General features: G+C 34.2%; 4 protein-coding genes and 1 long non-coding RNA gene across 7 annotated transcripts; 3 read left to right on the forward strand and 2 right to left on the reverse strand.

Annotated features, from left to right (window-relative positions):
• On the reverse strand, positions 7–2,035 carry LOC110011281. 2 transcript variants are annotated; one of them, XR_002287217.1, is made up of 4 exons: positions 1,698–2,035; positions 1,271–1,470; positions 511–847; positions 7–182 (listed from the first exon to the last, which is right to left on the reverse strand). It is a non-coding gene; the product is annotated as an uncharacterized LOC110011281 (long non-coding RNA). The 2 variants fall into 2 exon arrangements; XR_002287218.1 differs by having other exon boundaries at positions 771–847; positions 1,698–2,029.
• LOC105164118 (LIM domain-containing protein WLIM2b) lies at positions 2,812–4,334 on the reverse strand. The gene is made up of 5 exons (XM_011082690.2): positions 4,042–4,334; positions 3,741–3,843; positions 3,620–3,639; positions 3,384–3,473; positions 2,812–3,266 (listed from the first exon to the last, which is right to left on the reverse strand). The coding sequence occupies exons 1-5, from the start codon at positions 4,174–4,176 to the stop codon at positions 2,994–2,996; spliced, it is 621 nt and encodes a 206-aa protein (XP_011080992.1). The 5' UTR covers positions 4,177–4,334; the 3' UTR covers positions 2,812–2,993.
• LOC105164119 lies at positions 6,692–12,472 on the forward strand. Its single transcript, XM_011082691.2, has 14 exons — positions 6,692–7,072; positions 7,742–8,522; positions 8,626–8,734; positions 8,850–8,970; positions 9,039–9,137; positions 9,236–9,535; positions 9,613–9,720; positions 10,376–10,447; positions 10,643–10,729; positions 10,839–10,910; positions 11,010–11,099; positions 11,218–11,325; positions 11,899–11,967; positions 12,113–12,472. Exons 1-14 carry the CDS (start codon positions 6,839–6,841, stop codon positions 12,185–12,187), a joined length of 2,325 nt encoding a protein of 774 aa, XP_011080993.1. The 5' UTR covers positions 6,692–6,838; the 3' UTR covers positions 12,188–12,472.
• Positions 14,846–15,575, forward strand: LOC105164237 (selenoprotein H). The gene has a single exon (XM_011082850.2). The coding sequence runs from the start codon at positions 14,846–14,848 to the stop codon at positions 15,329–15,331; it is 486 nt and encodes a 161-aa protein (XP_011081152.1). The 3' UTR covers positions 15,332–15,575.
• Positions 16,626–22,132, forward strand: LOC105164120 (probable DEAD-box ATP-dependent RNA helicase 48). Of its 2 annotated transcripts, none has more exons than XM_011082692.2 (10): positions 16,626–17,826; positions 17,936–18,042; positions 19,352–19,407; positions 19,499–19,723; positions 19,850–20,056; positions 20,174–20,260; positions 20,468–20,566; positions 20,827–21,042; positions 21,288–21,470; positions 21,625–22,132. In XM_011082692.2, the coding sequence occupies exons 1-10, from the start codon at positions 16,724–16,726 to the stop codon at positions 21,853–21,855; spliced, it is 2,514 nt and encodes an 837-aa protein (XP_011080994.1). In that variant the 5' UTR covers positions 16,626–16,723; the 3' UTR covers positions 21,856–22,132. The 2 variants fall into 2 exon arrangements, with proteins under 2 accessions (XP_011080994.1, XP_011080995.1); XM_011082693.2 differs by having other exon boundaries at positions 16,627–17,826; positions 20,471–20,566; positions 21,625–22,125.

Here is a 27,392-nt window from a genome sequence, read left to right on the forward strand (position 1 = left end):
GCAGCAGTCTTTCCAGTACCATTTTTAGCTCGGGCAAGAATATCAGTTCCAGTCAGAGCAAGAGGAATACTTTCTTCCTGGATGGGAGAAGGCCTTTCAAACCCCTTTTCATATATTCCCATCAAGAGCTCACGTTTCAGAAAATAATCTTCGAATTCATTTCCTTTCGTCGCTGTGACATCCTGATTGAAAGAAGACATATCCCGTGATGCCGCGAAGAAAACAAGCTACTAACGCCAATTTAGTTCCCAAGCGGGCTAAATTCAACAAAAATATTCTCTTTTATTCAACGCAAATCCCTTGAAATGAAACGCCTAATTGAGAATATTTCAAGGAAAGATAAATAGATGATGACCGCTTTTTTCACCTGCCACATATGCAGTTAAGTTCCGCGTGTCTTTGTGGGAACCATATATATGTGTGCATGCATGCATATCCAAGTGTCATATTTGTGCATGGTATCTAGTACCCGACGTGCATTAATGTTTTGTAACCAATTGAGGAACTAACCAAGATGGAGGTGAAATCTGAGACCTAGCAATAGTAAGTTGTAGGAGATATAGAGGCATTTTAGTGACACAAAAAGAAAAGGAACCATGATCTTCCATCTTTGGCTTGAAATTGCAATACAAGTATGCTATTTCGTTTGTGGAATGGCATTGGTCGAATATGTAAAGTCCAGCCTTGACTGCAGCAAGTTGATGGCAGCACCTGGTGGTAAGGCTGGTTCTCATAACTTCGGATAAAAGAAAGGATAAGAGTATATTTACTGGAAGGGTAGAGAAATCTGGAGGATTAGAAAGCTAATCCCACTACTGCATCCAGCCTCCGTGCTCTGCTAATTGTCCTGTTATTAATGCGAGGCAAAGTTTGGTGAATGATAGAAGATATGAGAAAGGGAAGTGAATAACGAAATGGAAAGGTAGATGAAAACTAGAAGGAAGAAAGAAGGGGACATCCACACCATATACAAGATCAATTGAATTAACAGTATTCTCTTTGATACCTACTTTATTAGTTAAGGCTTTATATTCTCATACTTGGGTGTCATATAAGATTACCAAATATTAACACCACGTCTAGGAGGATTCTCCATAGGTGTGTGAATAAATCACATAAAAATTGAGTTCCTTTCTCTACCAGATTTACAAAGTTATCATAATGCAGATTACAAGAATCTGTGAAGAAAACTTCTCATCGCTGCCAAGAGCCCAAAAGAATAGTACAGTTATAAGAAACTTGTGTGCATAGAACAGAATTTTCATCACACCTCAGTCTTGTACCGGGTGTCAGGAGGCGGGATCATCAAATGTGCCTTCCAATCTTGAGAGCTAAATGCCCAAAACGGAAAAACTAATTGGTTAGCGGAAGCCAATACTCAGAATTTATATCATATCTTACGTGCACCAAGTGAATGAAATCTCGAGTTTCAGGTCATCTGTTCCTTTCCAGCGATCTTATCCCAAAATTCTGGAAACAAATAAACCCAAAGTTTCAATATTTACTGGTGTAAGCACAAATAGAAAATGGAGTTTACCAATATGAAGGAGTGTGCAGATCCTAATTTCTATATCTACCAATCCGCAACACAACCACCTAAAATTAACATCCAAGCAAATGAAACAGAAATGCAATAGACAAAATGAAATGGAAAACAGAAGTCTTTTGTCAAATGAAGTAAAATTTAGAAATTTTACGTGTAGCCGATGGCTTCGACCGCACATTTGTTTCAACTTCATCAGAAGAATCAGAAACGGTGGAGGCAATAGGACTGGGCCTCATCCACCGTTGCGGCACATTCTGTAGGCTCCGTCCCGTTCCGGTGGCTGCAGGTGCGGTTTACAGTTCTGGTATTCCGCGTATAGAGCGCCGCCGTAGCCAACCCCCGGCGGATAACGCCCTTGCGCTTGATTCTCATTCATCATCGTCTACAATTTTCGAAAAATTACAGGAAATTGCAAAGAATTTGAATTCTATTTTAGATTTCTTTCTATTTTCAAAATGGAAAATTCCACCTTCAGTCCTAAAATTTTAGAAAATTTCCCACTTTGGCACCGCATTTTAGAAATAGTTAATTTTACTCTCACATTTCTATTTTAGTACAAAATTATTACATATAAAATATTAAATAAGGGGTAAATTGATTATTTATATAATTTTTTTTGCTAATACTGTTATTTTTCGTTCAAATCATAATAAGAAAGAAATTAGGTGTAAATAATAAATTTTTAGAGGGAGTATAAATGTAATTTAAAACCTTTTTCTTTTTTTATGGGGAATTGTAATTTTTTATTTTTAGAGGAAATCTTAATATAATTAACCATATTATTATTATTGTTTTTATTTTTTTAGAAAAAAAATTATATACGTTGTATATATATATATTTAATGGAATAAGATATAATATAATATAGAATTAATTAAACGTTGGCCTCTTCTGAAAATATAAAATTATATTTTTTGCTCAATGGACCGGATAAATTGCATTAACTCCCATAATTTAAATAGAAAATCGAATCCAAATTCAATTAGATTGGATTTTTAATTACGAGTCTCGTTGAATCTTCTATTTCAATTAATATATACATGCCACGTATAAAATATTACATCATTACTTTATTTACAAAAAAATGTTATACACGTAATTTATATATTTTGACAAAATACAAAATACTACAAAATTCGAAATAAAAAATCCGATCAGTATCCAACACAACCATGCAACAAATAAATCACCCATACAATTCACGTGAGGAAAAAAAAACCCAAGATCATACATACAAAAAATTAAATCAAATATCAATATGAGAATTCAAATAAAATACAACTCGCCGATTATTATTCCAATAAACACAAAATCAAGCTCGGCAACTCTGTTACAGAATGCAGAAAATAAAAGGAAACAAATGAACATTCAATGATCCAACGTCCAGTAGAATTACAACAACAACAACAATAACAATAACAACAAAAAAGCAAAAACTTTAAAGTATTTACACGTCCTGTTCAAGCTCGACGGGGTTTTCAGGCGGCGGAGGCTGATCATCGGGTCCGACCAGGCCTGCTTCTTGAGCCAACGCGTTTCTCTTGAGGGATGCAGCCTTGGTGAGATGAGTGTAGCTGCCCTTCTCCTTGAAGAGCTGCGCAAAGTGGGGCTTGCAGTAGAGAATGCCGTCCAGCGCCGCGTATGATGAGGTTGTCAGATTGCAACCTCCATGAGCACACCTGAAGCATGACTTATGGTAGAATTCGCCCTCCACCGTCACCTGTCGAATGTGAAAACTTAAGTTCCGATCACCACGACAGTTGATCAACATTTGTGTTGATTTTTAACTATAACTAATATTTTTGTCGCACTTGCAAAAACAACGTGTCATATGTACCTTCTCCAGAGGGTAAACTGTCTTCTTGCAGACTTGACATTTCTCTTGGGTGCCAGAGAAAAGGCTGGAGACTTTACTAGGAGTCCTATTCTGTTATTACATAACACCAAATATATATATAGCAGCAAAAAACAATATTAATTAAAATGTCAAATATTTGGACAACAAAATCCACAAAAAACGTATATATGCAAATAATCAAAGTATTTAATGCATGGAATTATGAGTTTATTTACCAGTTCTCCGTGCTTCCCAGCTGACCAAAAAAAAAAAAATAATATTAAATGAGGGTTGCATGCATGTATTGCAAACATATTTATAAATATGTGTTCGAAATTGGGATTTAAATATTCTTACATGATTGGAATTTCTTGGTAGTGAAGCTGCCTGTTTCCTTGAAAAGTTGTTCAAAGTGAGGCTTGCAGTACAGTTTTCCATCCACAGCAGAGTAGCTGCTCATCTTTTGCAATAAAGTAAAAAAAGAACAAAGAAATAAATAATTACATACACAACGTAGATATCACCATATGCTTATTTCCTACATTATACACAACTACGACTAATAGCCATAACAAAAGATCATATTTATGTCGTGTAATCACAAATATATATATATAAAAAAAATAAAATAAAATAAAATGCGCCCACGCATGCATACCGTGAGACGGCCATTGCAGTGGCTGCACCTGAAGCAGGTATTATGATAAGGAACTCCATCGGCGGACATCATCTCCACAGGATACACGGTTTTATCGCAGGCGGTGCATTTCTTCGTCGTGCCAAACTGCGTCATCCTGTCGTTATTTTTTAAAAAATCGAGAACGATTATTATTTGGCGGAACAATGTCACCGGTGCAAATTTTAATTTCAGAAGTGTTTGTCCACCAAACTAATAATCCCTAATGTATATATGTGTGTTGTTTTTATTGTAGAAATGTAGGCTTTTTATGCAATTGCAGAAGTTGAAGTTATATTAGGCAAGTAGTGGAGCAGGTGATTTGATGAGCCTGATATTAAGGTCATGGAATGTGAAGCACATGAAAATATAGTAAATCCACAAAAGGGAAAGCAAATTTGAGTGGAGATTAGAGGTCATTGTAATCTCATACTAATAAATAGTTTTATTTCTAATATTAGTATGAGTTTGGGTATTGTTTTGGAAATAATGATTTCAGTATTTTGTATTTTTTTAAAATTTTAAGTTATTATTATTAATATATAGCATTACATCGATTCAACCCACATTAATATACTAAGAATCTTAAACATTAAATTACAATAACTTTCGATTCAGCTAATATATCAACATGATTGTAATCAAATTAAGATAAGGGATAATTACACTCTTCTTCCCTGAAATTTGATGTAATTGCACATAGACTCTCTGTGGTTTGAAAAATTACATTTATAATGTTGCTTTCATTTCATAAATAAGTCCCCGTTAGCCAAAATCCATCGATTCTGCTGATATTAATAAAAAAAATTAAGAAAAAAATCTATATTTACCCTTGATTGACATATTACTGACTTATTATAAGTCAAATAAATATTTTTATTATCAAATTATCCTCATACGTCTTCATGTGTTAATACATGTGATGAGGTATATTTTCACCATCATAAGAGCATTTTAATTGAAAAGAAAAATATTTGACTTGCAATAAGTCACTAATAAATTAATCGAGGGTAAATACTAATTTTCATTCAATTTTTTTTTGTTAATATCAATAAATTTAGTGATTTTTTACCAATAGGGGACTTATTCAATGTAATTTTGAAATCACATGGAATCTGCGTGTAATTAAACCAAAACTCATGGGAGGGGGAGCGTGATTATCCGTTAAAATAATTCAAATAAAATAAAACAAACACACACACATCCGATGAAACTCAAACCCATAACCCAAACTTAGTTATAAACCTCAATCTTAGACCAATTGATACATTGTTTTTGTGTCATTAAGAACCCGAAAGAAATTTGTACACTATGTTTGTTTTTGTGTTTGGCCCATCTCAAAGATGGCCAAAAATTTTATATGTTTGGATCTCTTTGTCTTACTGTTTTTTGCCATATTTTAGACTGTTTTACTTTATTTTGCAAATGTGGCCCACTCTAACTCTGCAACTAATTACAGAATACTCAGGCAAAAGAACGACTTCCTACGGCAAAAAAAAACATCTTCTCTCCACCTTTGATTTCGACTCCATTGTCGCCGTTCCGAAGACCCACCGGCCGAGATGTATACCCATCAACTCCCCTCCTCAAGGCGAACATTCCGGTATGTTTCGATTCAATTTTCATCAATCTTTTCAATGTTTTGCAAAACTTCTTCCAACCAAATATATTCACCCATACATATCTTTTCACAGTAACTTCTAATTTTGTGATGAGAATAAATTGCCAAAAAAATTATAAGTTTAGTTGTACTAAAAATTAAGAGTATTTGAAAGTAAAAGTTAAAAGTGAGAAAAGAGAAAAGAAAAAAAAACTAAGGTTTGAGTATTTGGAACAACTTAATATTTATAATTTTATAGTAAGATGTAGAAGTTGGTAGGAAATTATTCATAATTCTGACTTAAATCGATTTCATTTAAATAGTTTAAAAGTGAAAATTGTGAATAACAAATATTTTTTTAATTTATTTTCAATAAAAAAAACTAATAAACACTCATTTTTAATTAATAAAAATGTTAATGAACTAAGGCAAAATACTAGTGCATTTTCTTTTACAAAATGTTAATAATATAACAAAAAGTAAAAAGGGATATAAAGCTAAGAAAACCTTGGGCACATTATTCATTACTTAGTGATATTGAGATCAATAATTTATTGTATCCATCCAAATCTGCTAATTATTTTACAAAATCACAAATTATTGTACTTTATTAGTTAAAATTGAACGTTGTCATACCCAAAATATGAATTCGATTCTTGTCAAAGCGTTACGTTCTATCATGCGTGTTGATTCTTATATAATTCAACCTTGACTTTTATTACCGTAAATTAGTTATGGTAATCTTGACCGACACAAATGATATATGCAATTCTTCCCAATAAATCTATGGAGCGAAACCTAAAGGATTCTTGGCTGGCATAAATGCCTCTGCCATTTCATTTTCGTTTCAAAGAAAGCAAAAAAGAGAAAAGAAAATTCACAAAAGTAAGACTTATTATTCGGAGATGATTATTATCTCCAATTTAACAGAAATAACTAAGTATAAAGATGAATATGCGAAAGGATTCAGTTCACGTGCCAATCACGTGCCTATCCATCCCGAGGGGCGAGGATAATTGATAAAACTCCCTTTCTTGTTCTTCATGCTGCTGCTGCTGCTCTTCACCAATCTTCAACCTCAATAGAGACCGAAAATTTCAGAGAAAAAACGCGAAAACGCACAAATTATCTCAATGCGTAACGCTCTTATCTGATGAATTTTCTCTTAGTTTCTCAAGAATGGATGGTCTCTCACTCAGCACCACTCTCACTGCCAACAGTCACTCTGCAATTCAATTCTTGCAGCCCTTTTCCCATGCCAAGAAATCAAGAATTCTGACTTTTCCTTATAGAAAACCCAGAAATCTTTTGGTTTTTGCATCAAAAGATGACTCGAAACTCGATGAGTGGGACAAGATGGAGCTTAAGTTCGGTAGAATGCTCGGCGAAGACCCCAAAATCACCTTAGCCAAGGTCCCTCCTTTTCTCCTTATACAAGCACTCCTCCTGTCTGCTTTGATTGTGTTTTCCATAAATATGTTGTTTTCGAATGTTGAAGTAATGGAACTTGGCAACAAAAGATTAAGCTTTTTACCTATGCAGAACATATGAAGGGTGTTTCTGTAGAAGATTCAAATGATTATGAGATTATCCGACTTGAATTGTATTGGGGTGCACAACGATTTTTGCATTTGATGCTGCTTCTTTAGGTAATGAATGGAAAAAGATAGCATTACTCTGCTGATGTCGGGATTGGGATAGTTCTTCTGTTGGTTACTTTGTTTGTGAGGGAAAGTGATGAAGCGCGCTTTACTATTGAAAAGGGTGTAAAATTAATGTGCATGGATGATTGAATCACACTTTTTTGCTCTATGTTGTGACTAACTAGCATTTCTGCGTTGAACTGTGTTTGGAGACAAGTGGTAGTTTGTGTTTCTATATGTAATGGCTTATTGATATTCTAAGGCACAGGTGAATACATGGTGAGTGTTTGCTAAAGAATAAAACTGCTGCATTTTGTTCTGATTATATCTAGGAGCTTTTCTTTGTTAATCGTAAACCTAAATGGCGCTGTGCTGTCCTGAAATTAATGTTTTGTTTAGGTTGTTATAATATATGCTGCATTTTATTTGAATTTTACAGATAATGGGCAGGAAATCGAATCCCGATTTGTCTTATTTGGAAATAGAGAAGTTATTGGATAAGAAGAAGGGAAAAGCACTGGATGAAGAAATAAAAGAGGTCCCATTTGATTTTTCAGACGAAAAGAAGTCAACAAAATCTGTGCAAGGATTAGATTTGGTTCGGCCTGTTCCTAAGAAAGGAACCAACTTTGGTATGACTAATAAACCAGTGGAATCAGATGCTAAAAATTCTAAGCAAACAATTCCAAAGGCTACAAAAGAGAATAAAAGCAGTGTTCCCAATGTTATCTTGAGAAAACCGAGTTCATATTATGAGAATGATGATGGAGATGGAAAATCTTCAAGGTTTAGTATGAAGCCAAACTTATCACTGCAAATGGGGAAAAATCCGCAGGAGAGGTTTAGTGATATTACATTGTTAAAGAAGCCTGAACCAATGACAGTTAGCCCTAAATCAGGGGAAGAGAACGCTCACTCTGATTCTAAAGATGGCAATATTGGAGATAAGAGTCTGGAATATGGGACTGTGTCTGCCGGAAGAAGTGATGCTGCTGCACTTCGCCAAAAGCCGGAGCTGATGCAGCTCAATTTCAATAAGAAGGCAGAACAAGAATCATCCGAAGAGTATATTGACCCTAGCTCCGGTAACATTGCCAATGACAGTAACTTAACTATTTCCAACTCAGATAATCAAGTAGCTACCTCCACTGACGGCAATGACAACCAATTCCTGGAAACTAGTGTAACAGGTTCTGGAATAGAAAAGGGATCTGCAACAGGTAATTGGAGTAGTTTGACTACTTATGTTATAAAACCAGGATTTGCTATAGATCATGAAGGACTAAACTTCATTTTTACTGAATATCTTGGTTCTTTTTCAAGAATTGCAGGCTGATATGTGGTCTGGTCGGAAGACGTTTGCTTCTGATGGGCCTCCAGGAAGTACCTCAGCGATGTCTATGGATAGTGTGCTCATTGAAAAGCCAAAAAGGTAATGCATTATCTCTGTGTCTCTCTTTTCTGCTGCTGGATATGGCTTTTCTGTAACATTCATATATCTACTCCTTGATATTTTTCTCTCATTTGAGAATGATACGGTGTCATAGATTAGATCGCTCTGTGAAAGCAACAGACCAGAAAGTTAGAGAGGAAGTGATTCCTACAAGTCCTAAAAGCTTGGGAATTTCCTTAGAGCTTGAGAAATTCCAGGAAAATTCACCCATTAAGGTTGGCCATTATCTTTAGTCCTTTGTGGGAAGTCTTATGCTGGAATCTGATTCTTGCCTATGCAATAGGAGCGAGAGGATGATGACTGGGCTAGGGCGGAGAAGCTGGTTCGAACAGGAGAAAGGGAAGAAGTGGAATTGATTAGCTCGAGTACCAGGGGATTTGTTGTGAGTTATCTGTTACTGCTGTCCAATTCATCATTTTAGCATCAACCTTGCATTTAACATTTAAATTTACCGTTTTGATTTTTCTGCTTTGCTTACAGGTATCCTTTGGTTCGTTGATAGGATTTTTACCTTATCGCAATCTTGCTGCCAGGTGGAAGTTCTTAGCCTTTGAGTCATGGTTGAGAAGAAAAGGTATAAACCCATCCATCTACAGACAGAACTTGGGGATAATTGGTAACTATGAAGCTGCTAGCATGATGGATTCCTCTGAGTCGGTGGTAGATTCAGAAATTGTTGGTAATACGGACGGGACAGTAGCATCAGATATGAAACTTGAGGATCTTCTCATGATCTATGACCAAGAGAAACTCAAATTCTTGTCATCCTTTGTCGGTCAGGTTCGGACAGCCATATTTGGAGCCGAAAACCTTATCTTAAATTGGATTACAATTATTTACTATCCCTATGATTGCAGAAAATCAAAGTGGGTGTCGTATTGGCTGACAGAAATACTCGGAAGCTAATATTTTCCATTAAACCAAAAGAAAAGGAAGAATTGGTCGAAAAGAAGAGAAGTCTCATGGTAAGCCTTCTTCCAGCTGGTCATGGTTTCTCTTAGTTAATCTTGTTTGCATTCAGTCCGATTTTGAAGGTTTTCCATCATAAATTCAATTATCTAGCAGACAATGGATTCTTTTTTGTGGCCGTTAGATTCAATTATCCAAGAGAATGATGTTAATGAGAAGAGAGGCTGAAGGCCAGTACCAAAAAGTGGTTCTCCCGCCAATGATTATGATATGAAAAGCCAATTTACACAAAATTAATTTCAATATCATACCCATAAAAAAATGTGTTTCAGATGGTCCCCTTTAAAGTTTGCTGCTACTTGAGGGTCCTATCTTCCGAATTTTCTTCTTTTATTGTGTAGGTAAAAAACATTATTTGGAGCAGTTATACACATAGAGGAAAGGTTAAATTTACAATGATATTACAAGCCTGCCTCCTAATGCATATCTGTGTCTATTAACGTGTGGCAAAAGCATAATGAGTCTCTTTCAATCATTCAAATATCCCCTGCTGTGAGTTTCTTGGTACATCTCTTGTTCTTGTTCCATCATATACTCTCCCGGAAGATTCGGTGTTATAATTATTTTCTATTGAATTAAAGAAGCAGAGCTGATATAAAACCATAACACCCAGTTCAATTGCTTAAGTTTCTCGACTATTCTGTTTTGCAGGCACGACTCAGTGTTGGAGATCTAGTTAAGTGTTGCATTAAGAAGATTACATACTTCGGTGTCTTTGTTGAGGTAAACTAAAAATTTTCACACATGACGTGATTCTTTTTATTTTTATACTAATATATTTTGGCTTGTGCTTTGACTATATCATGGTGAAAAATGGACTTCAAAATGGTTTAACTGCTGAAATAGCTGAAAACTCTGTCCAATGTTTATCTCCATGACTTGAAATATGTCTTTGTATCATTGAAATCTTTGTGCTAGGTTGAAGGCGTACCTGCGCTCATTCATCAGACAGAAGTCTCCTGGGATGCCACTTTGGATCCCGCGTCTTACTTTAAAGTTGGCCAGGTACTCCTTTTTCTGGCAGATTAACGATTGAATCCCGTACCATACATTTTATTGGGAAATCCGACATTGTTTATGCTAATTTTAAACGAGAAAGTGCCTTTGGTTGCAGATTGTTGAGGCCAAAGTTCACCAATTGGATTTTTCGCTCGAACGTATATTCTTATCTTTGAAGGAAATAACGGTAAGTCGGTAACTCCAATCCATAGGAAATGACACGATTACCTATTAGGAAGGAAGTTTCCAATATATAAAAATATTTTCATCTTTTTTCCTGCGGCAGCCGGATCCGCTGATAGAGGCCTTGGAGGCTGTGGTTGGTGATCAAGAAGCCTTGGATGGTAGACTTGAAGCAGCCCAGGCGGACACTGAGGTTATATTTTAATCTTCACTTTACGAGCATTTTACCTCCTTCACATCTTGGCACCTCCGATTTTATTTTGTTTTGAACGCGGCTAATCTTTACGATTTTCAATTGTAAATGTCTGTAGTGGGCTGATGTCGAATCACTCATCAAAGAACTACAGCAGTTTGACGGAATCCAATCTGTGTCGAAAGGACGCTATTTCTTGAGCCCTGGTTTGGCGCCAACGTTTCAGGTGATGTTAATCAAGTAGACAGCATCAGGAAAAGCTTTCAATCAACATACATCATTCATATTGATTAGAGGGTGTTTGGTTGAGCTTACGAGCTCTTCAAAGTTCAAAATATCTTATATAATGTGTGAAAACTTATAAGACGTTGAAAAGTGTTTCATAAATTCTTTTACAGAAGAGCTTATAAGATTTAAAAATACGATGTTGTGAACTTATAAGCTCCTTTTGAAAAAAGTAAGAAGCTATTATAATTTTAAAATTTTATCAAACTCCAATTTTGATCATATTAATTACAAGATTATCAATACTAACATCTTATGAGCTCCACAATCTTATTATATCCAAATATTTCAAGTGCTTATTTTGCAAGTAAGATTTAACATAAGCTCCAAAATCATCTTATAAGATAACTAAATAAGCTTAGTCAAACACCCTCTTAATTAAGCACAAACTGAAATTAATACTGTTATCCCTTCCATTTGTAAAGAGTAGAGAAAATCCGCGATTGAAAACAATGAAACTTAAATACACGATTGTGGTTTTACAGGTTCTATAACCAATCCGGGCTCTTTGCAGGTTTACATGGCCTCCATGTTCGAGAACCAATACAAGTTGCTCGCTCGAGCCGGAAATAGAGTACAAGAGGTTAAACCTTCATACTCATTACTTTCCGTCCGTTTCAGTACAATTAGACAAATTACTTAGACCAGAGGAGAAACATGTTTTTAATTATTTTGATGTCACTAAGATCGTGCGACATTCTAATGCATACATGCATTCACTTGCTCAGGTGATTGTGCAAACTTCCCTGGGGAAAGAAGAGCTGAAATCTGCTATACTGACATGCACCAATAGGGTCGAGTAAACGATATCCAGTCCCTCCGTTTCAGCTTCTGCTGCTTGGATGGTTTCTCCTCGACATAATTTGAGACAATCTATGTCTTTGGTAGAACTTAAGGTAAGGAATCATACATTCTTTGTCTGCTGAGAATTTACTTTGATCCCTCAAATCAGCAATGTAACTTGTCTGCTGAGAACCTAAAGAAGTAATCTTACATCAATGCTTCATTTTTTATTTCTCGCCTGCTGTATAAATTTTGTGCTGTCATATGATGTTCATTCTGATTAAGGCTTATGCTGTCGTTACTGACGAGAACTATTAAGATTTACTTTATTTCTGGGTAAATTATATCGACATCAGGTCTAATTATGCAAAAACACATCTTGTTTTTTGCTCTTTACAAAATTACATATACACTCTCTGAGGAGGAGGCGTTGATGTAATTCTCAACAGGGGTTGTTTGTGTGTAAGTTTTTGTCCAGACGGGTGGTAATATAATTATAATTATCATCTTATGGATGTATTTGTAATTTTAAAAAAGATAAGAGTGTGTTTGTCTAATTAGACCAAGTTAAAAAAGTTTTGTAACACTTCCAACTTGGGGGGGCTCTTATCTACTTTACTTTTCGAAAATCATCCTGCGAGCTAGAAAATGGTTAAAATTGTGAATATAAATTAGGGATAATTACACCAATATAAATTAGGGACAATTACACGGTTTTTGTTTGAGGTTTTATGTAATTACGTGTAAATTTATGTAATTTTGAAAATTACATTTCGTATATCTAACGTTGATTTTCATATAACAAATAGTTCATTGTGTTAGTTAAAATTCATCGAATTTGTTGATATTTACAAAAAAAAATTAAATAAAAATTTGTAGTTATCTCAAATTAACTCATTATATGTCAAATAATTTTTTTTCTAATCAAATTATTCTTATCAGGATGAAGATACACCTTTTTGCATATATATTAATATATGAAAATATATAAGAAAAGTTTCATTAGGAAAATATTTGTTATTTGTTTAATTTGCAAAAGGTCAGTAACAACATATATTAAGTCCTATATTGTTGCGGTCTACAGTAACAACAAAACATCGGGTTCCAATTTTTCGTCAAAGTATTTAATGAAAATTTTGTTAAGTATTATATACTCATATTAATATCTCAATAAACTGAGTAATACGTTGAATATATTAATATAATAATATAACTAGAATAATAAAATAAGATATAATAAGTTCAAACAAAAATAGGACAAATATTCTAAAATGATAAAATAAATTTATATAAAATAAGAAAAATATTTTATTACACACCCACTTATCTCTATCTTTCTCTCTCTATTTTCAAAACATAAAATAAAACAACTAAAACACAAATCCAAACATAATGAAGGATTCTATCTGCTGTAAGAAATTGACAATATATATGTTTAACCAAATGTTAAACACTTTTAGGATAAAATTCGATAAATATATTTTATTATACTTTCTTTAAAATATATATTTAAAAAATAAATATGTAAGTAAAAAGGTTACATAGTTAATAACTTAATTTAATTACTAAATTAGTAAAATCTTTTCATGAAAGTTTATTTGGTGTATACTTACCTTTGAATATGCAAAATATAATAAAATTCAAACTATTTAATTTACTGATTATATTTTACTTTATTATAATTAAAATATATTTTTTTAATTAAGAAAAAAATTATTTAAACTTAAAAAAAAAGAAAGAATTCTTTGAACTATATATATATATATATATAATAATATAAAGGTAATATTGTTCAAATATTTAGTTGTAGGGGTAAGCGTTATATTTGTTAATTTAGAGGGGTAAATGTTGCAATAAGAATGGGTCAAAGGGCAAAGTGTAATCCTTTTTTATATAATAAAATTATTTTAGTGTAATATTAGTTTATTTATTTTTAATATAAAATAAAAAAATAATTCAATAGTAAAATTATAAAATTAATTTATTCTTCTCAATTTATTTTTTTTGTACCAAACAAAAAAAAAATGAGATTTATTCCCCTATGAATTATATCAAACAATTAAAAAAAAATGATTATTCTTTCTCTCTTCTTACCTTTTCACCCCCTCCCTCTTTTACTTTTTTTTTCATCTTACTTAAACCAAACAAGATAGTTACTCTACACTCATCAACTTTAATGATTAGTCATTGTGACACGTTGTCCACATGTACATACTTAATAATTTTTCACGTTTTAAAATATATTCTATATAAAAATAATAAAATATATAAATCAAAACATTACATTTCAAAAGAAAAAGAAAATCAATTTATGCGTATTATGATAATATCGCAGTGTACAAAATTGTTGCTTGTGAGTGAAAACTAATATATGTTTCATTATAATTCTTTCCATCAACTTCTAACTATTTTTTTGCTTCAAGCAAAAAAGTTTTATTACATGTAATCCACTTGGCATATTTAAAAAATAATATGCCCATTTTCAAGAACCCCAGAGCCTGGGACAATTACTACAATCTTCTCCGTCCAAAAGAGCGGGAAAACTACCAATGAACGAACCAGATCAGACTGGAGAACCCCAAAAGCCAACCATAAAACTTACTTTTATCACTTTCCCATCCTCACTCACCCTAAAACCACCACAACCCCTTTTTCCTTCATTTTTTTCAATTTCAAAAATGGCACCAAAGAGGAAGCAAACCACCGCCGGCGACTCCTCCTCCTCCTCCTCCTCCGCCGCCACCAGGGTTACACGACGCCTCGCAAACTCCACCGTCGCTCCGCCTGCTGCAGACGCTGAACCACCGAAGAGAAAGAAGGGCAAAACCACCGCCACCGCTGTCAAGCCAGAAGGCGAAGCCAAATCACCACTGGAGCAAGCGGCGGATGGTGGCGGCGGCGGCAAAACCATAATCATTGAGCGCAGCACAGAATGCAGCAGGTTCAAGACTAGGGCTATTCAGGTGAAGGAAGGGCTGGAGAAGGGCGTCGCCGGAGTCAAAGTGGTGGTCAACCCTGAGAAGCCGAGGAGGGGCTGCTTCGAGATTCGGGAGGAAGGCGGGGAGGTTTTCCTCAGTCTGCTGGATATGAAGAGGCCCTATAAGCCAATGACAGATTTGGACATGGAGGAGGTCATTTCCGACATTATTGAAAAGATTAGATGATTGTTGGGTTCTTATGTTTTTTAGGGTTTAGTCCGATCAAGTACGTAGGCACTGATTTTGGTCGGTTAATGATGTCCAAATCTTGACAGTCGTTTGTGCTTCTAGTTTTCTTGCAGTTTTGGTTGTGGTAGATGATGCCGTACGTATGCCTTGGTTGCGAAACGTATGCTGTCTTCTTGTAGTGCCTGCATCTTTTCTTGAATGGAGTAGTTCGATGAATGGCTAAGGATTTTTGATAGTTTAATATTGTGTTTGAATCGAAGAATTTCCAATTATAGATTTTACATTCCTAAAAACAAATTTAAGTTGTGTTTTGTCAATAATCTTTTAATACAAATTTCTTTGAAATTATTTCTCCAAATTCGAAGGATGCATTTAGACTCATGAATTTGAAAGTAGGAATCATAAATTATTTAGGGTTGTTTATATAATAATTTATACACGTTTAATACGAAGACATTCAAAATTCTTTTAAATTCAAATACTTCCATGCTTAAAATTTTCAGAGTTGGAAAGGCGGTTGGTCGTTAATGGCAAAGGAGGGTTAGCAGAGTGTACATAAGTGAAGAAGTGGTCGGAAAAACTAATGTCATCAATGGTGCTTTGCTTACTGCTTTTGCAAGAAGGAAATTTACTTTTGTACCATACTGTCTCTCAAATACATACATGTGTGGAGTCAAAGCTTCCATTGCTCCACTCTGCACATTGTCTGATTCAAATCTCTTACATTATGTGATTTCTGTGCTTTACAATCAGATGTAGTACAGAAGGTCTCGAAACTCTTGCCGCTCAGACACCAATTCCAACTGTTAATGTTGTCTTGTTAAGGTTGCAAATGAAGTCTGTCTCAGTGCTTATTGAGCGCAAATGTATGTTCTGGTACCCAAAATTTGCTCATCTTAACCCCTAAAAATCTTGAGAAATCCACTCACCAATTCATCATACCATCTGATCTCTCTTTTCTCAGCAAATCAGTGCAACTCGCGCTACAAAACAAAATGATTTTTTGTCATATTATAAATGACCATGTTTTTTAAATTATAATAAAATAAAATTAATACAAAATTTTAAATTTTTATTATGATTAATCAATATTTGTCATAATTTTTTTGCTATAACTAAAATATTTATCATAATTTTAATTATAACTAATGCTTTTGCTTATATTTGATATATTTTATATTTTTTAATTAAAATAATTAATTATAATAAAAATTCATATTGTTTCTGGTGTGGTGAGACTGCAAGAGTAAGGCAAAGTAAGAAAATGGTCTAAACTCATTTTAAGGCCCAAATTCCTGCAATATCAAATTGTTTTGCCAAGTATCAGAAACCTGTCCTCTTAAACCCTAAACCCCGTGCTAGAAACCCCTTTTCCCCAATTTTTGCAGAATGCATTTCTTCTCCATTTTTCTCCACAAACCTTCAAGAACTCTCCACAGTAGGTTCATCTTCCTCCGGTATATGGGCGGCGGGCCTCGAACCTTTCCTGGCGGGCTCAACAAGTGGCAATGGAAACGCATGCACGAGAAAAAAGCCCGAGAGAAAGAGAAACGTCTTCTCGAGCAAGAAAAACAAGTTTATCAGGCAAGGATCCGGTCAGAAATTCGGGCCAAACTTGTGTCTGCTGAAAACCCCATCTCGAGCAGGGAAAAGCCCAACCAGAACCAGCTCGATTACGGCCCGTTGACGCCCCAAGACCATGTCAAGGCTCTTGCTGATCGGTTTATGAAGGAAGGAGCTGAGGATTTGTGGAATGAAAACGATGGCCCCTTGGAAATTCCTTCGAATAAACCGGGGAAAAGCCGATTTAGTGGTGACCCTATTGATATGCAGAGGTTGATTGCTGAGAGGTCGAGTTTTCGTATTGGGGAAAATACTGAAAAGAGTGACTTTTCCAAGAATGTGAGTGGTAATATAGCTAAACCGAGGCATTTTTCTACTTATGCCAGGCGAAGTGGGAATCTCTTTGGTGATTTTGGAAATGAGTACTTGAGGACGATGAGTTATGGATTTGGTTTAGTGGCTAGTTGTAGGCGTGGGATTTTGATGGGTGTAAGCGATGTGTTGAATTTGAAGTGTTATTATTCTGTGGGTGCTACAAGTACAATGGGTAAAAGGTCGAATTTTTCCAGAGAATGCCAAAAATCTCTGATTGATGATGACGCGGATGCCAAAGTGAGGTCTGGTTGTGGTGGGAGGGTGAAGTGGCCAAGGTTTCGAGGTGGTGAAATGGATTCATCTGATGATGATGACACCGATGATCACGACGATGATAAGGAATTGGAAAGTAGCAGGAAGATCTTGAGTAGTAGTGCAGCATTGGGGAAGTATGATATGAAGTACAAGAAACGAGTGCCATTGAATTTTTTGGAAGATGAGGATGATTTATCTCAGCAGGTTGAGGCAATTCGGCAGGAGGTCAGTCAGAGGAAGAGCATGCAGGAGGATGGAAAAGAAAAAGATGAAGAGGAATCAATTCTTAGTACGAAAAGGTCAGTAGTATTTAATTTATGAGTTGTGTGATCTTCTTATTCCTATGCCTAAAACTTTCTATTTACTTGAATTGTTTGGTAATAATAGAGGTGGATTGTTCTTTATCAGGTTTGATGAGTGTGATGTGTCTCCACTGACCATCCGAGCACTTACTGAGGCTGGTTATGAGCAAATGACCACGGTACAAGAGGCGACCCTTTCTGCCTGCCTCGAAGGTTTGTGGTTACATTTCTGACTTCTTTTTTTGCTTTTTTGCCTTCTAAGTAAGTGAGATTTCATGAGCAAATTGTAGAGCTCCTAAGTCGATTTGTTACTCCATAGCTTAGTCATTTAGTGCTCCTCTTCCAATGCTAAAGTTTTATATACTTGCCGCCTCCCTTTTGTCTTTTGCAATAGTCCCTTCCTCTTCTATTCTCCTTGTTTTATTTTGATATTCCAGTATTAAGGTTTTAATATGAAATAAAATTGTGCTATGCAGTGGAGTAGATGTTATGTCATTTGCATTTCAGATTGTATGACTTCCATTTAGTCTAAGTGAATGGAGGTCTAGTAGTAACATCTAGAGCAATGATGATCTGATATACAACAAATTAGAAGTCAGGAACACAATGTGATTGAGGTAGTATTTGCAAATATGTGCTGTGACTCTTTCTCTTAAAAAATATGATCATGTGACTATCCAGATCTACCTTGTACTAAGTCTACTATCTGGTTATGTTGTAATTGATATCTTTTTTCATTTCGAAAATCTCTCTGATGAAGTTCTAATAGATGTGCAGTTTTTATACTTTATGACTTGGCTGGCATAGTTACTAGATCAGAGGTTCAGGGTTATCATAGATGATATTATAGTCTCGATGAATAAGGGCTGCTTGCATCACTTCATATCACATGAAATCCACTGGCTGTTCTAGGAAAGGAGAGAAGCTTCACGTATGCTTTACCAATGGCTACAGTGTCATTAACAAAGTTTCTAGTTATGGAATTTCAGTTGTTCCCTGTTGTATGTGCATGGACCCATCACTTAGTCCGAAAAATCAAAATCTCTATCTGGAAAGAAAAGAGGATTCATAATTTAGTTTATAGATTAAGTTGAAGCAAAATAATATTCATAATCCACTGGTGCAGCGTCTCTGATGGTTATGTTGTCTTGGTCTTGGAAACCAGGGTGCACCTAGATAGGAGTCAGATGCAAGTATAGCATTTTGGTTTGTCGGGTATTCTAAATCTTTCCTGGTTTGCATCGTAAAAATGATCAATGACTTGTTTCGTGTTCATCAAACTTGCCGTCTGATAAAGAGGATGGTGCAAACACCTGGATTCTTTTTGTATTTTGTGTGTGTGTCCGTGTGTTTCTAATACTCTATTTGCTATTCCTCTTCGTTGTGGAATTTCAGAGTATGTGAGTGTATTACACATTTCTTCTCGTTTTCTTTGGAAAAAATATGATACCTTTTCTTCAGTCTTTAGAACTCAGTTCCTTGGTTTGTTTCTAATGATCAGATTCCGCACTACTTGTTGCAGGAAAGGATGCTTTAGTCAAAGCTAGGGCTGGCACGGGCAAGAGTCTTGCTTTTTTGGTATATACCAACAGTATTCATTTGCAGTTCTATGTTTCTTCTCATTTTTCCTTCCATTTATGTTTCTTGATATGCTGCTAAACATACACAGCTTCCTGCTATTGAAACAGTTCTGAAGGTAACAAGTGGTGCCATAGTACAGCGGGTCCCACCAATGTATGTTCTTATTCTTTGCCCCACCAGAGAACTTGCAAGTCAAATCTCTGCAGAAGCGAATGTGCTCCTAAAGCACCATGATAGCATAGGCGTGCAAACATTAGTTGGAGGGACACGATTTAAAGTTGATCAAAGACGCCTAGAATCTGGTCCGTGCCAGGTATACATCTGATTTAGCACATTGGAACTTTCATGAGAGAGCTGCTTAGAAACTATGTGGCGCTCCTACTATCCTCATCTTCAATATAGTTGTGAGATCCTTCTATTAAGGATCTGATGTTTGCAGATACTTGTTGCTACTCCTGGTAGATTGTTAGATCACATTGAGAACAAGTCTGGCATCTCAGTGCGCTTGATGGGACTGCAGATGCTTATACTTGATGAAGCAGACCACTTGCTAGACCTGGGGTTTAGGAAGGATATGGAGAAAATCGTTGATTGTTTGCCTCGCAAGAGGCAGTCTTTACTCTTTTCAGCTACAATTCCAAAAGAGGTCCAAATATTCAGCTCTTGTTTGTTTTCTAATTCGTTACATGTGGTTTTACTGTATTTGTACTGTTGACATCCTAGCAAGCTCTTTGGTTTTAATTTCATATTGTGAAAATTTCAGGTCCGTCGGATATCTCAACTTGTTCTGAAAAGGGACCATGCTTATATAGATACCGTGGGGCTTGGGTGTTTGGAAACTAACGCTAAGGTATACTCTATGATTTAATAGTCTAATATTCTCTTTGATATACTATTTAATTCCTCTTTATTTGAGTATGGAGCTTATAGGCCAGAATATTGATCTTTTCTGGACCAACTGAAGATAGAGACCGATTTCTTTACATGTTTTTCTTTAATATTTAGTTCGGTCCAGATATGAAGTCATTTTAACCTGTGCAAGCTTTCACTTGTCAAGCAGGTTAAGCAATTTTACCTTGTTACACCGCACGACCAGCATCTTCAAGTAGTATATCATCTGTTGAAGAGCCATATATCAGAAGTGCTTGACTACAAGGTACTTGCAATAGGTCTTAATCATATAAGGCCTTCTTTACTTGGCGTGATGCGATTTAAGTGGTATAGATAATTTTAGGATTGTAATCCAACCATAATCAGCTGCAGTAGCGGGCTTTAGCTACTAATATCATACCAATTCAAAACAAAAGTAAACAAAAAAAATTAATCCCAACTAATAACTCAAAAGTAAAGGTGGCCTAAATGATTCAGAAATTTTTTGTCCCCTTTGTTGCTGATTGTTGTTTGACTTCTTCTCAGGTTATTGTTTTCTGTGCAACGGCAATGATGACATCACTCATGTGTTCCCTTTTCCGGGGGATGAATTTGAATGTCAGAGAGATTCATTCCAAAAAGCCTCCACTCCATCGAACTCGGATCTCCGACGAATTTAAGGAAGCTAGAAGATTGATTCTGATCACTTCAGATGTTTCTGCTCGAGGTGTGAACTATCCTGATGTTTCATTAGTCATTCAGGTAAAGTGATTGATCATTTTTTCTCTCAATTTTCAGTGCCTTGCTTCTTTTAGGAATTCCTAGTTCTTAAAGATTTAACAGTATCTCCTTTCTAGTCGAGCTATTTTAGCCATGTCCCCACTTGACACTGGAGTGTCGCTTTCCTGTACATGCATTTCCTCAAGGATTCTGTCAAATAAATCTATTTCAATCAAAACAATTACCATATCACCATGTCACTTATGCAAGGATGTTGATACTGTCAGGTTGGCATTCCCACAGATCGAGGACAATATATTCATCGACTCGGAAGAACAGGGCGACAAGGCAAAGAAGGTGAAGGGGTTCTGTTGCTTGCACCATGGGAACAATATTTCCTAGATGAGATAAAGGATCTACCTCTTGAGAAGCGCCCTTCGCCAAATCTGGATCCTGATGTAAAACTAAAGGTACACCATCTCTTATCCATAGTTTTGATCAAATGATTTCACTCTGCAATGCCTCAACATGACCCTCTCTGAAAGCAAACTGTGTTCTCTTCGGCTGCTGCTTCTCGAGCTGTACGATGTCATTATTTGTTGATTTGTTTCTATACGAATGCAGATAGAAGAGTCAATGGAAAACATGGATCCTAGCATCAAAGAAGCAGCTTATCATGCCTGGCTCGGTTATTATAACTCGATCACCGCAATTGGGAGGGACAAAACCTCACTCGTGGAGTTGGCCAACCAATTCTCAGCATCAATTGGTTTACAAAAGCCACCTGCTCTCTACCGGAAAACTGCGTTAAAAATGGGACTGAAAGACATCCCCGGCATTCGAATACGCAAGTAGCTCCACCTCTCCGTGCTTCAACCGTGTATATAATTTCCAGACTCTGCCATTTCCATAGCAACAAATTGCTTCAACTTCATTTCAATATTACTTGTCTTGCTAATTTGCTGCGAGCAGCAAAGTTGAAAGATTCGAAATTTCTAATGTGGGATTCTCCAAACAAGTTCTAATGATTTATTGTAAGAAATTTGAAATTCATATATTTAAATCCATCAATTCAAACACGAAGATAGCTTATGCTGTAACCTTTTCATGTCTCTTTAGATGGTTTTTCGTTGGATTAATTCAGGTGGCGGACCAAAGTGCAATACCTCTACATCCATCATACCCGTTATGATTTTGAGGGTATAATTCATATTTGCAGAGTGATTCATCCAGGTGTAATTTTTTTTTTTAAATTTTAATAGTGTGTGATATTTATTACATCATTCAGTACATTCAAATTCAAACAAATACATTCATGCTAAATAAAGAATAAACTCGATCAAAAAAGTCGTAACGTCACTGATTGAGAAAGGTTTCATAATAGATTTAGGTGTAATTACCCCTATATTTATGTGTTACTGAACTGAGTTACTATTTGATTTGTTCAGGACATGATTAGAAGTGAAATATCTATGTATTTTCTAAACCCATGAATGATTATACCAGTCCTTGAATTAAATAATTAAATTAATACTAATAAATAAACTGAATTTTATTCAGCTATTATTATATTTTTTTCGCAAAAAAAGATGGATAAATGCAGCCATAGCCATACAATAAGAATTAATTAGGTAAGCAAATCCAATCAAATAAAAAATGAAGACAGCCTTGAATTTCATAGACTTTGATGAAACCCACCCTAAATCAGACATGCAATATGAAAATGATTTTCTACATTTATTGCTGTCCTCCTACATTTATTTATGTCCATCCTTCTCCACATCTGCCTATCATTAATCTTCTTCAATCTTACATTTATGTCCATCATTAATGTTCAAATTTACATAATACTATTACAAATTTATTTAAGTGCCCCCATACTTCTCAATAATTTCATATGGCCACAATTTGTGCCTCAGCGCCGTACCATCCTTCCCTGGCCTGATTTGAACTTACTATATACGGGCTCATGATTTTTTCGATCAATGTTCATGTGAAATTGCACAGCTCGAGAATACCGATAGCTATAAGCCCTTAATGCCTCGGGTATAGTTTTTGACGCTTAGAATACTCTTACGGCTTTCATACTTTTTCTCCGACGATATTGCTAATTTATACATTGATTGATTTAGGTCTTTCTGATGTTGTTCTCATGTGTTTCTACTTGCATGATTCACAATTGAATTTGATTTATAATTTTGCATCTTTCATTAGATATTATTACACTCGGTGCTTGTCTACTTTTACAATAATTACTAATCTGGCCTCTTTTTTAATGTATAATTTCTATAAAATTATTAATTTATGTAATTAATTTTTGATACTTTAATGTATCAAATGATATATTGATCTCTGTATTGAAAAAGAAATGTATTTTTTTAAATTAAACATAATAACTCACATAATATCATCAAAACATAGAACACCCCCTATGAATCTATTCACGCAAAAATTTTGACTTTTAGTTACTAAAAAAAATATCAAATAATATGAATCACGACGTATCAATACATTATACATATCTAACTACTAACATGACTCGATTATTACAATTTAATATTGTTTACATTAAATATATAAAAAAAATATTTTCCTAAAAATAGTATAATGAGATTTAAATTCAAATACGTAATGATCATAAATGAGATGGAATTTAATTTGAGATCCAACCCACTGCATCTGCATCTGCATGTATTAATGAGAAAGACTAATCAGACCCAAAATTCCAAAATTGTAATGAATGCCGTACCACATCAGCAACACCCATATTTCTGTCACCACCGCCCCCGCAATTCCTTCCCCACTATAATAATTTTACTTTTTAAGTCCTACTTATATCATTACATCATTATTATAATAAAGTGAGCAATACATCACTTCCTCAAATACATTCATATAATTAGAAAAAAAAATATATTTTATTTTTTTGAGATTCATTGTAATTACACATTGATTCATTGTGATTTAAAAAATTACATCTGATACCCATGAGATTTGTATCCATTTAATAAATAAATCCATTTGTCAGTCAAATTCAACAATTTTGCTGATATTGACAAAAATTTATGTTTACCTTCAATTGACTTATTACTGATTTGTTGTAGATTAACATTTTTTCCGACTAAACTAACCTTATAACGGTGAAAATATACTTCCCCACATGCATTGACTTTTGAATATGTATAGAGGTAATTTAATCGTAAAAAAATTATCTAACCTGCAATAAGTTAATTGAAGGTAAATATAGATTTTTTATCCCTTTTATTTGTTAATGTCGACAAATTTTATGAGTTTGACTAATAAAGAAATTTATTTGTTAGATGAATGCAAACTTCAGGAGCATTAAATTTAATTTTTTAAATCACAAAAAATCTACATATAATCATATCAAATCTCAGAAAAGGGAAACGTAATTACCCCATAGGATTAAGAACAATAAACCCACATCAAGTGGGACAAATACATACACATTTATCGAAACTCAAACTATGACACATGAGACATCAATATTGAGCATTAAACTGAGACATCGTTGATGTGAGTATAATAATTATTATATAAATGGAACAATCAAATTTAATACGGAAAACAATACTCTTCCATATTAAATTTGGAAATTGAATGCCCATAACCAAATAATTATTACCGGTGCCTTAAATCATGTGCAACGCTTACTGCTCCTCCTCTGTCGCCACATGCCACTTTCAACCTTAACTCTCCTTTCATGATTAACACAATTAATTCTTATGTTTGTACAAATATAATTCTCTTTTTCTTATATATAAATTATAGCTACCCCTCTTAAAATTTATCACAATTATAAATAATTCTGATTGTATGAGACATTACAAAATTCCCTCAAATAAAAAATATTATATAGCCCACAAACGGTAAGGTGGGCAAATATTAATTCATTCTTGTTGTTATATATATATTTGAAAAAATGTAAAAAAAACTTTGAAGCTAAGTAACATAAATAATCCACAGGGTATATTACTCCATAAAATAAATATTAGAAAATTCTAAAAAATATAATATAAAATTATAATTTATAATTTAAAAGGGCATTTTGATCAATTTTTACTATAAAAATTGAATGAAAATCTAATAAAGGCTTAACGAAATGCGCTTGTTATTAGACGAATATTAAAATGATGAATCGATACTTATAATTTTTTAAATAAAAATCAAGTATTTATAATTATATCAAATTTCAAAAATAGTGACCGTAGATTTACCTTTTTAATAAATAGAAACATATATATAATAATTAAGTTATTCATATTAGTTAAAGTCAAACAATCCCAAGTTCCAGAAAAAATGTCCATTAAAGATTTAGCACTTGATTACCAAGAAATCACTCTTCACGGATTCACATTGATGGAGGAAAAGATCAAATTAGAAATGGAAAGTTGGTCATCCAAATACTTCACGATTTTGTTTTTTGAAACACGATTTAATATTTTATAAACTCTAAAAAATAAATGTGAGATTATAAGAATTTTTAAATAAATTTAGCGGAACTCCATCTTAAATAGTCTATCGGATAATGAAACACGACTTTTTTTATTAGGAAAAAAGAAAGTAAATGAACAAGAAAGTTGAAATCCGACTATAAGCTTTTGTCAACGATGGAGGAGCACGTTTTCAATTTTGGATTCATGAGAGGAAAGAAAATCATGTAAAGTGCGACAACAACTTATTGCTTCTTAATTGTACCTCCAATCCAATTCCACTACGCATATATATAAATTATGAAATAGCAACTTTAAATAACATATCCCGAACAAGAATTTCATACCATGAAAATGGTCAACACAAATGGCTACAAAATTGAAATTAATGTTCTACTCAACAACCACACACTTTCACACACTACATGGGGGTAGTTTAGTCATTACATACAAAAGCCAGACAACTTATATTACGTCGTCCGTCCGTCCTCAACTTTTCCAACTGACCACACCACCGTTTGTTTGATAGATTACTTACTTCATTCATCGTTATATTATACTTCTCCCTACAGGCGCATAGATTATGAGGATCCATTCTCCTCCCGTGCCGTTCCTGGTGATCGTGGTGATCATTCTCACCACCAGCCATCTCTCGGACTGCCGCCACCTCCACGGAGGAGCCACCCCGCCAGCGTCGGGATTCCATAGTTCCGAGTTGTCGTGGTATTTTTCAGTACCAGCTCCGAAGAAACCGAGAAAGCAGGAGGATTACAGGGTTTCACATCGGAAAACTCCGGGAGGTCCGAACCCTCTACACAACTGAATTCTTTGTTTTAGTACATAGGATGATGTTCTGTTACATAATTATCAAGTTTTGCAGGGGTTAGTACTGTGTGTTTTTGGTGTTCTTGTGTTTTTTTTTTTTATTATTATTATTTAGTTTTTAGTTTTTTATTTCTTGCAATGTAGAAAAATGTATACTTGATGTTGATAATATAGTATTTTCTGGTTGTATACATTAGCTAGTCTACATGAGATTGTGTTAAATAGCATATATACATTTTATTCTTCTTTTTTACCAATTTTATTACACAAATGAATCCTTTACTTCTTTTCTTTTTTTTGGGGTTTGATGAAATTTTGATTTTTTAGGATTATTCAAAAAACTTAAATTTTGACTTACTAAAGTTAATGAACGTTTTTCATGATTTAATTATAATAAAAAAAATTTACCATAACCACAACGACAATTAATATTTTAATCTCATTTATAAAAACAACAGTTAATAGTCGTTACGAAACCATAATTAATAAACATTCATCCCCAATTTTTAATTTTAAACAGCATGATAAAAACTCATATTTTTTCCTTTGCACTCTACAGATAATGATCACAAGAATTATATATTCTTCATCAGCATAACATAACTGAAAACATAGCATTATTATTACCATCTGACCATAAATTCATCACCCGATCTAAATAAGAATTATTCTCATAAATTCAACTTGACTTCATTACATCATATGGTAACACAACTATGCATCTTACATTATATCCTCAAAATACTTTTCAAAGTGTCTAATGTAATAATTCAATAGCTATATGTAACACAGTTGTTGCCACGCATGTCGTGTTTGTTATTTAATTTTGCAGGCAAGAATAAGGCCAAAAAGTTAAGTTAGTGATAGTTACATTCACATTTTGCATGATAGTTTGTATATATAATGAAATTGACGTTTTCGGAAGACGTATGTATCATTTTTTAAATAGTATAGGTGATTTTACATGAATAATGTTGATATTTCCGATGAGAGATAATATGTATAAATAAATCATAGAGCAGGAGGTGTAAATACAATCCGGTTTAATTTGTGCGATAGGAAAGGATTAATAATGTGAACAAATTAATTAAAGTAATAAATTAGCAATAAAGT

The sequence above is a fragment of the Sesamum indicum genome, linkage group LG6, assembly GCF_000512975.1.
Source record: "Sesamum indicum cultivar Zhongzhi No. 13 linkage group LG6, S_indicum_v1.0, whole genome shotgun sequence".
Taxonomy (NCBI): domain Eukaryota; kingdom Viridiplantae; phylum Streptophyta; class Magnoliopsida; order Lamiales; family Pedaliaceae; genus Sesamum; species Sesamum indicum.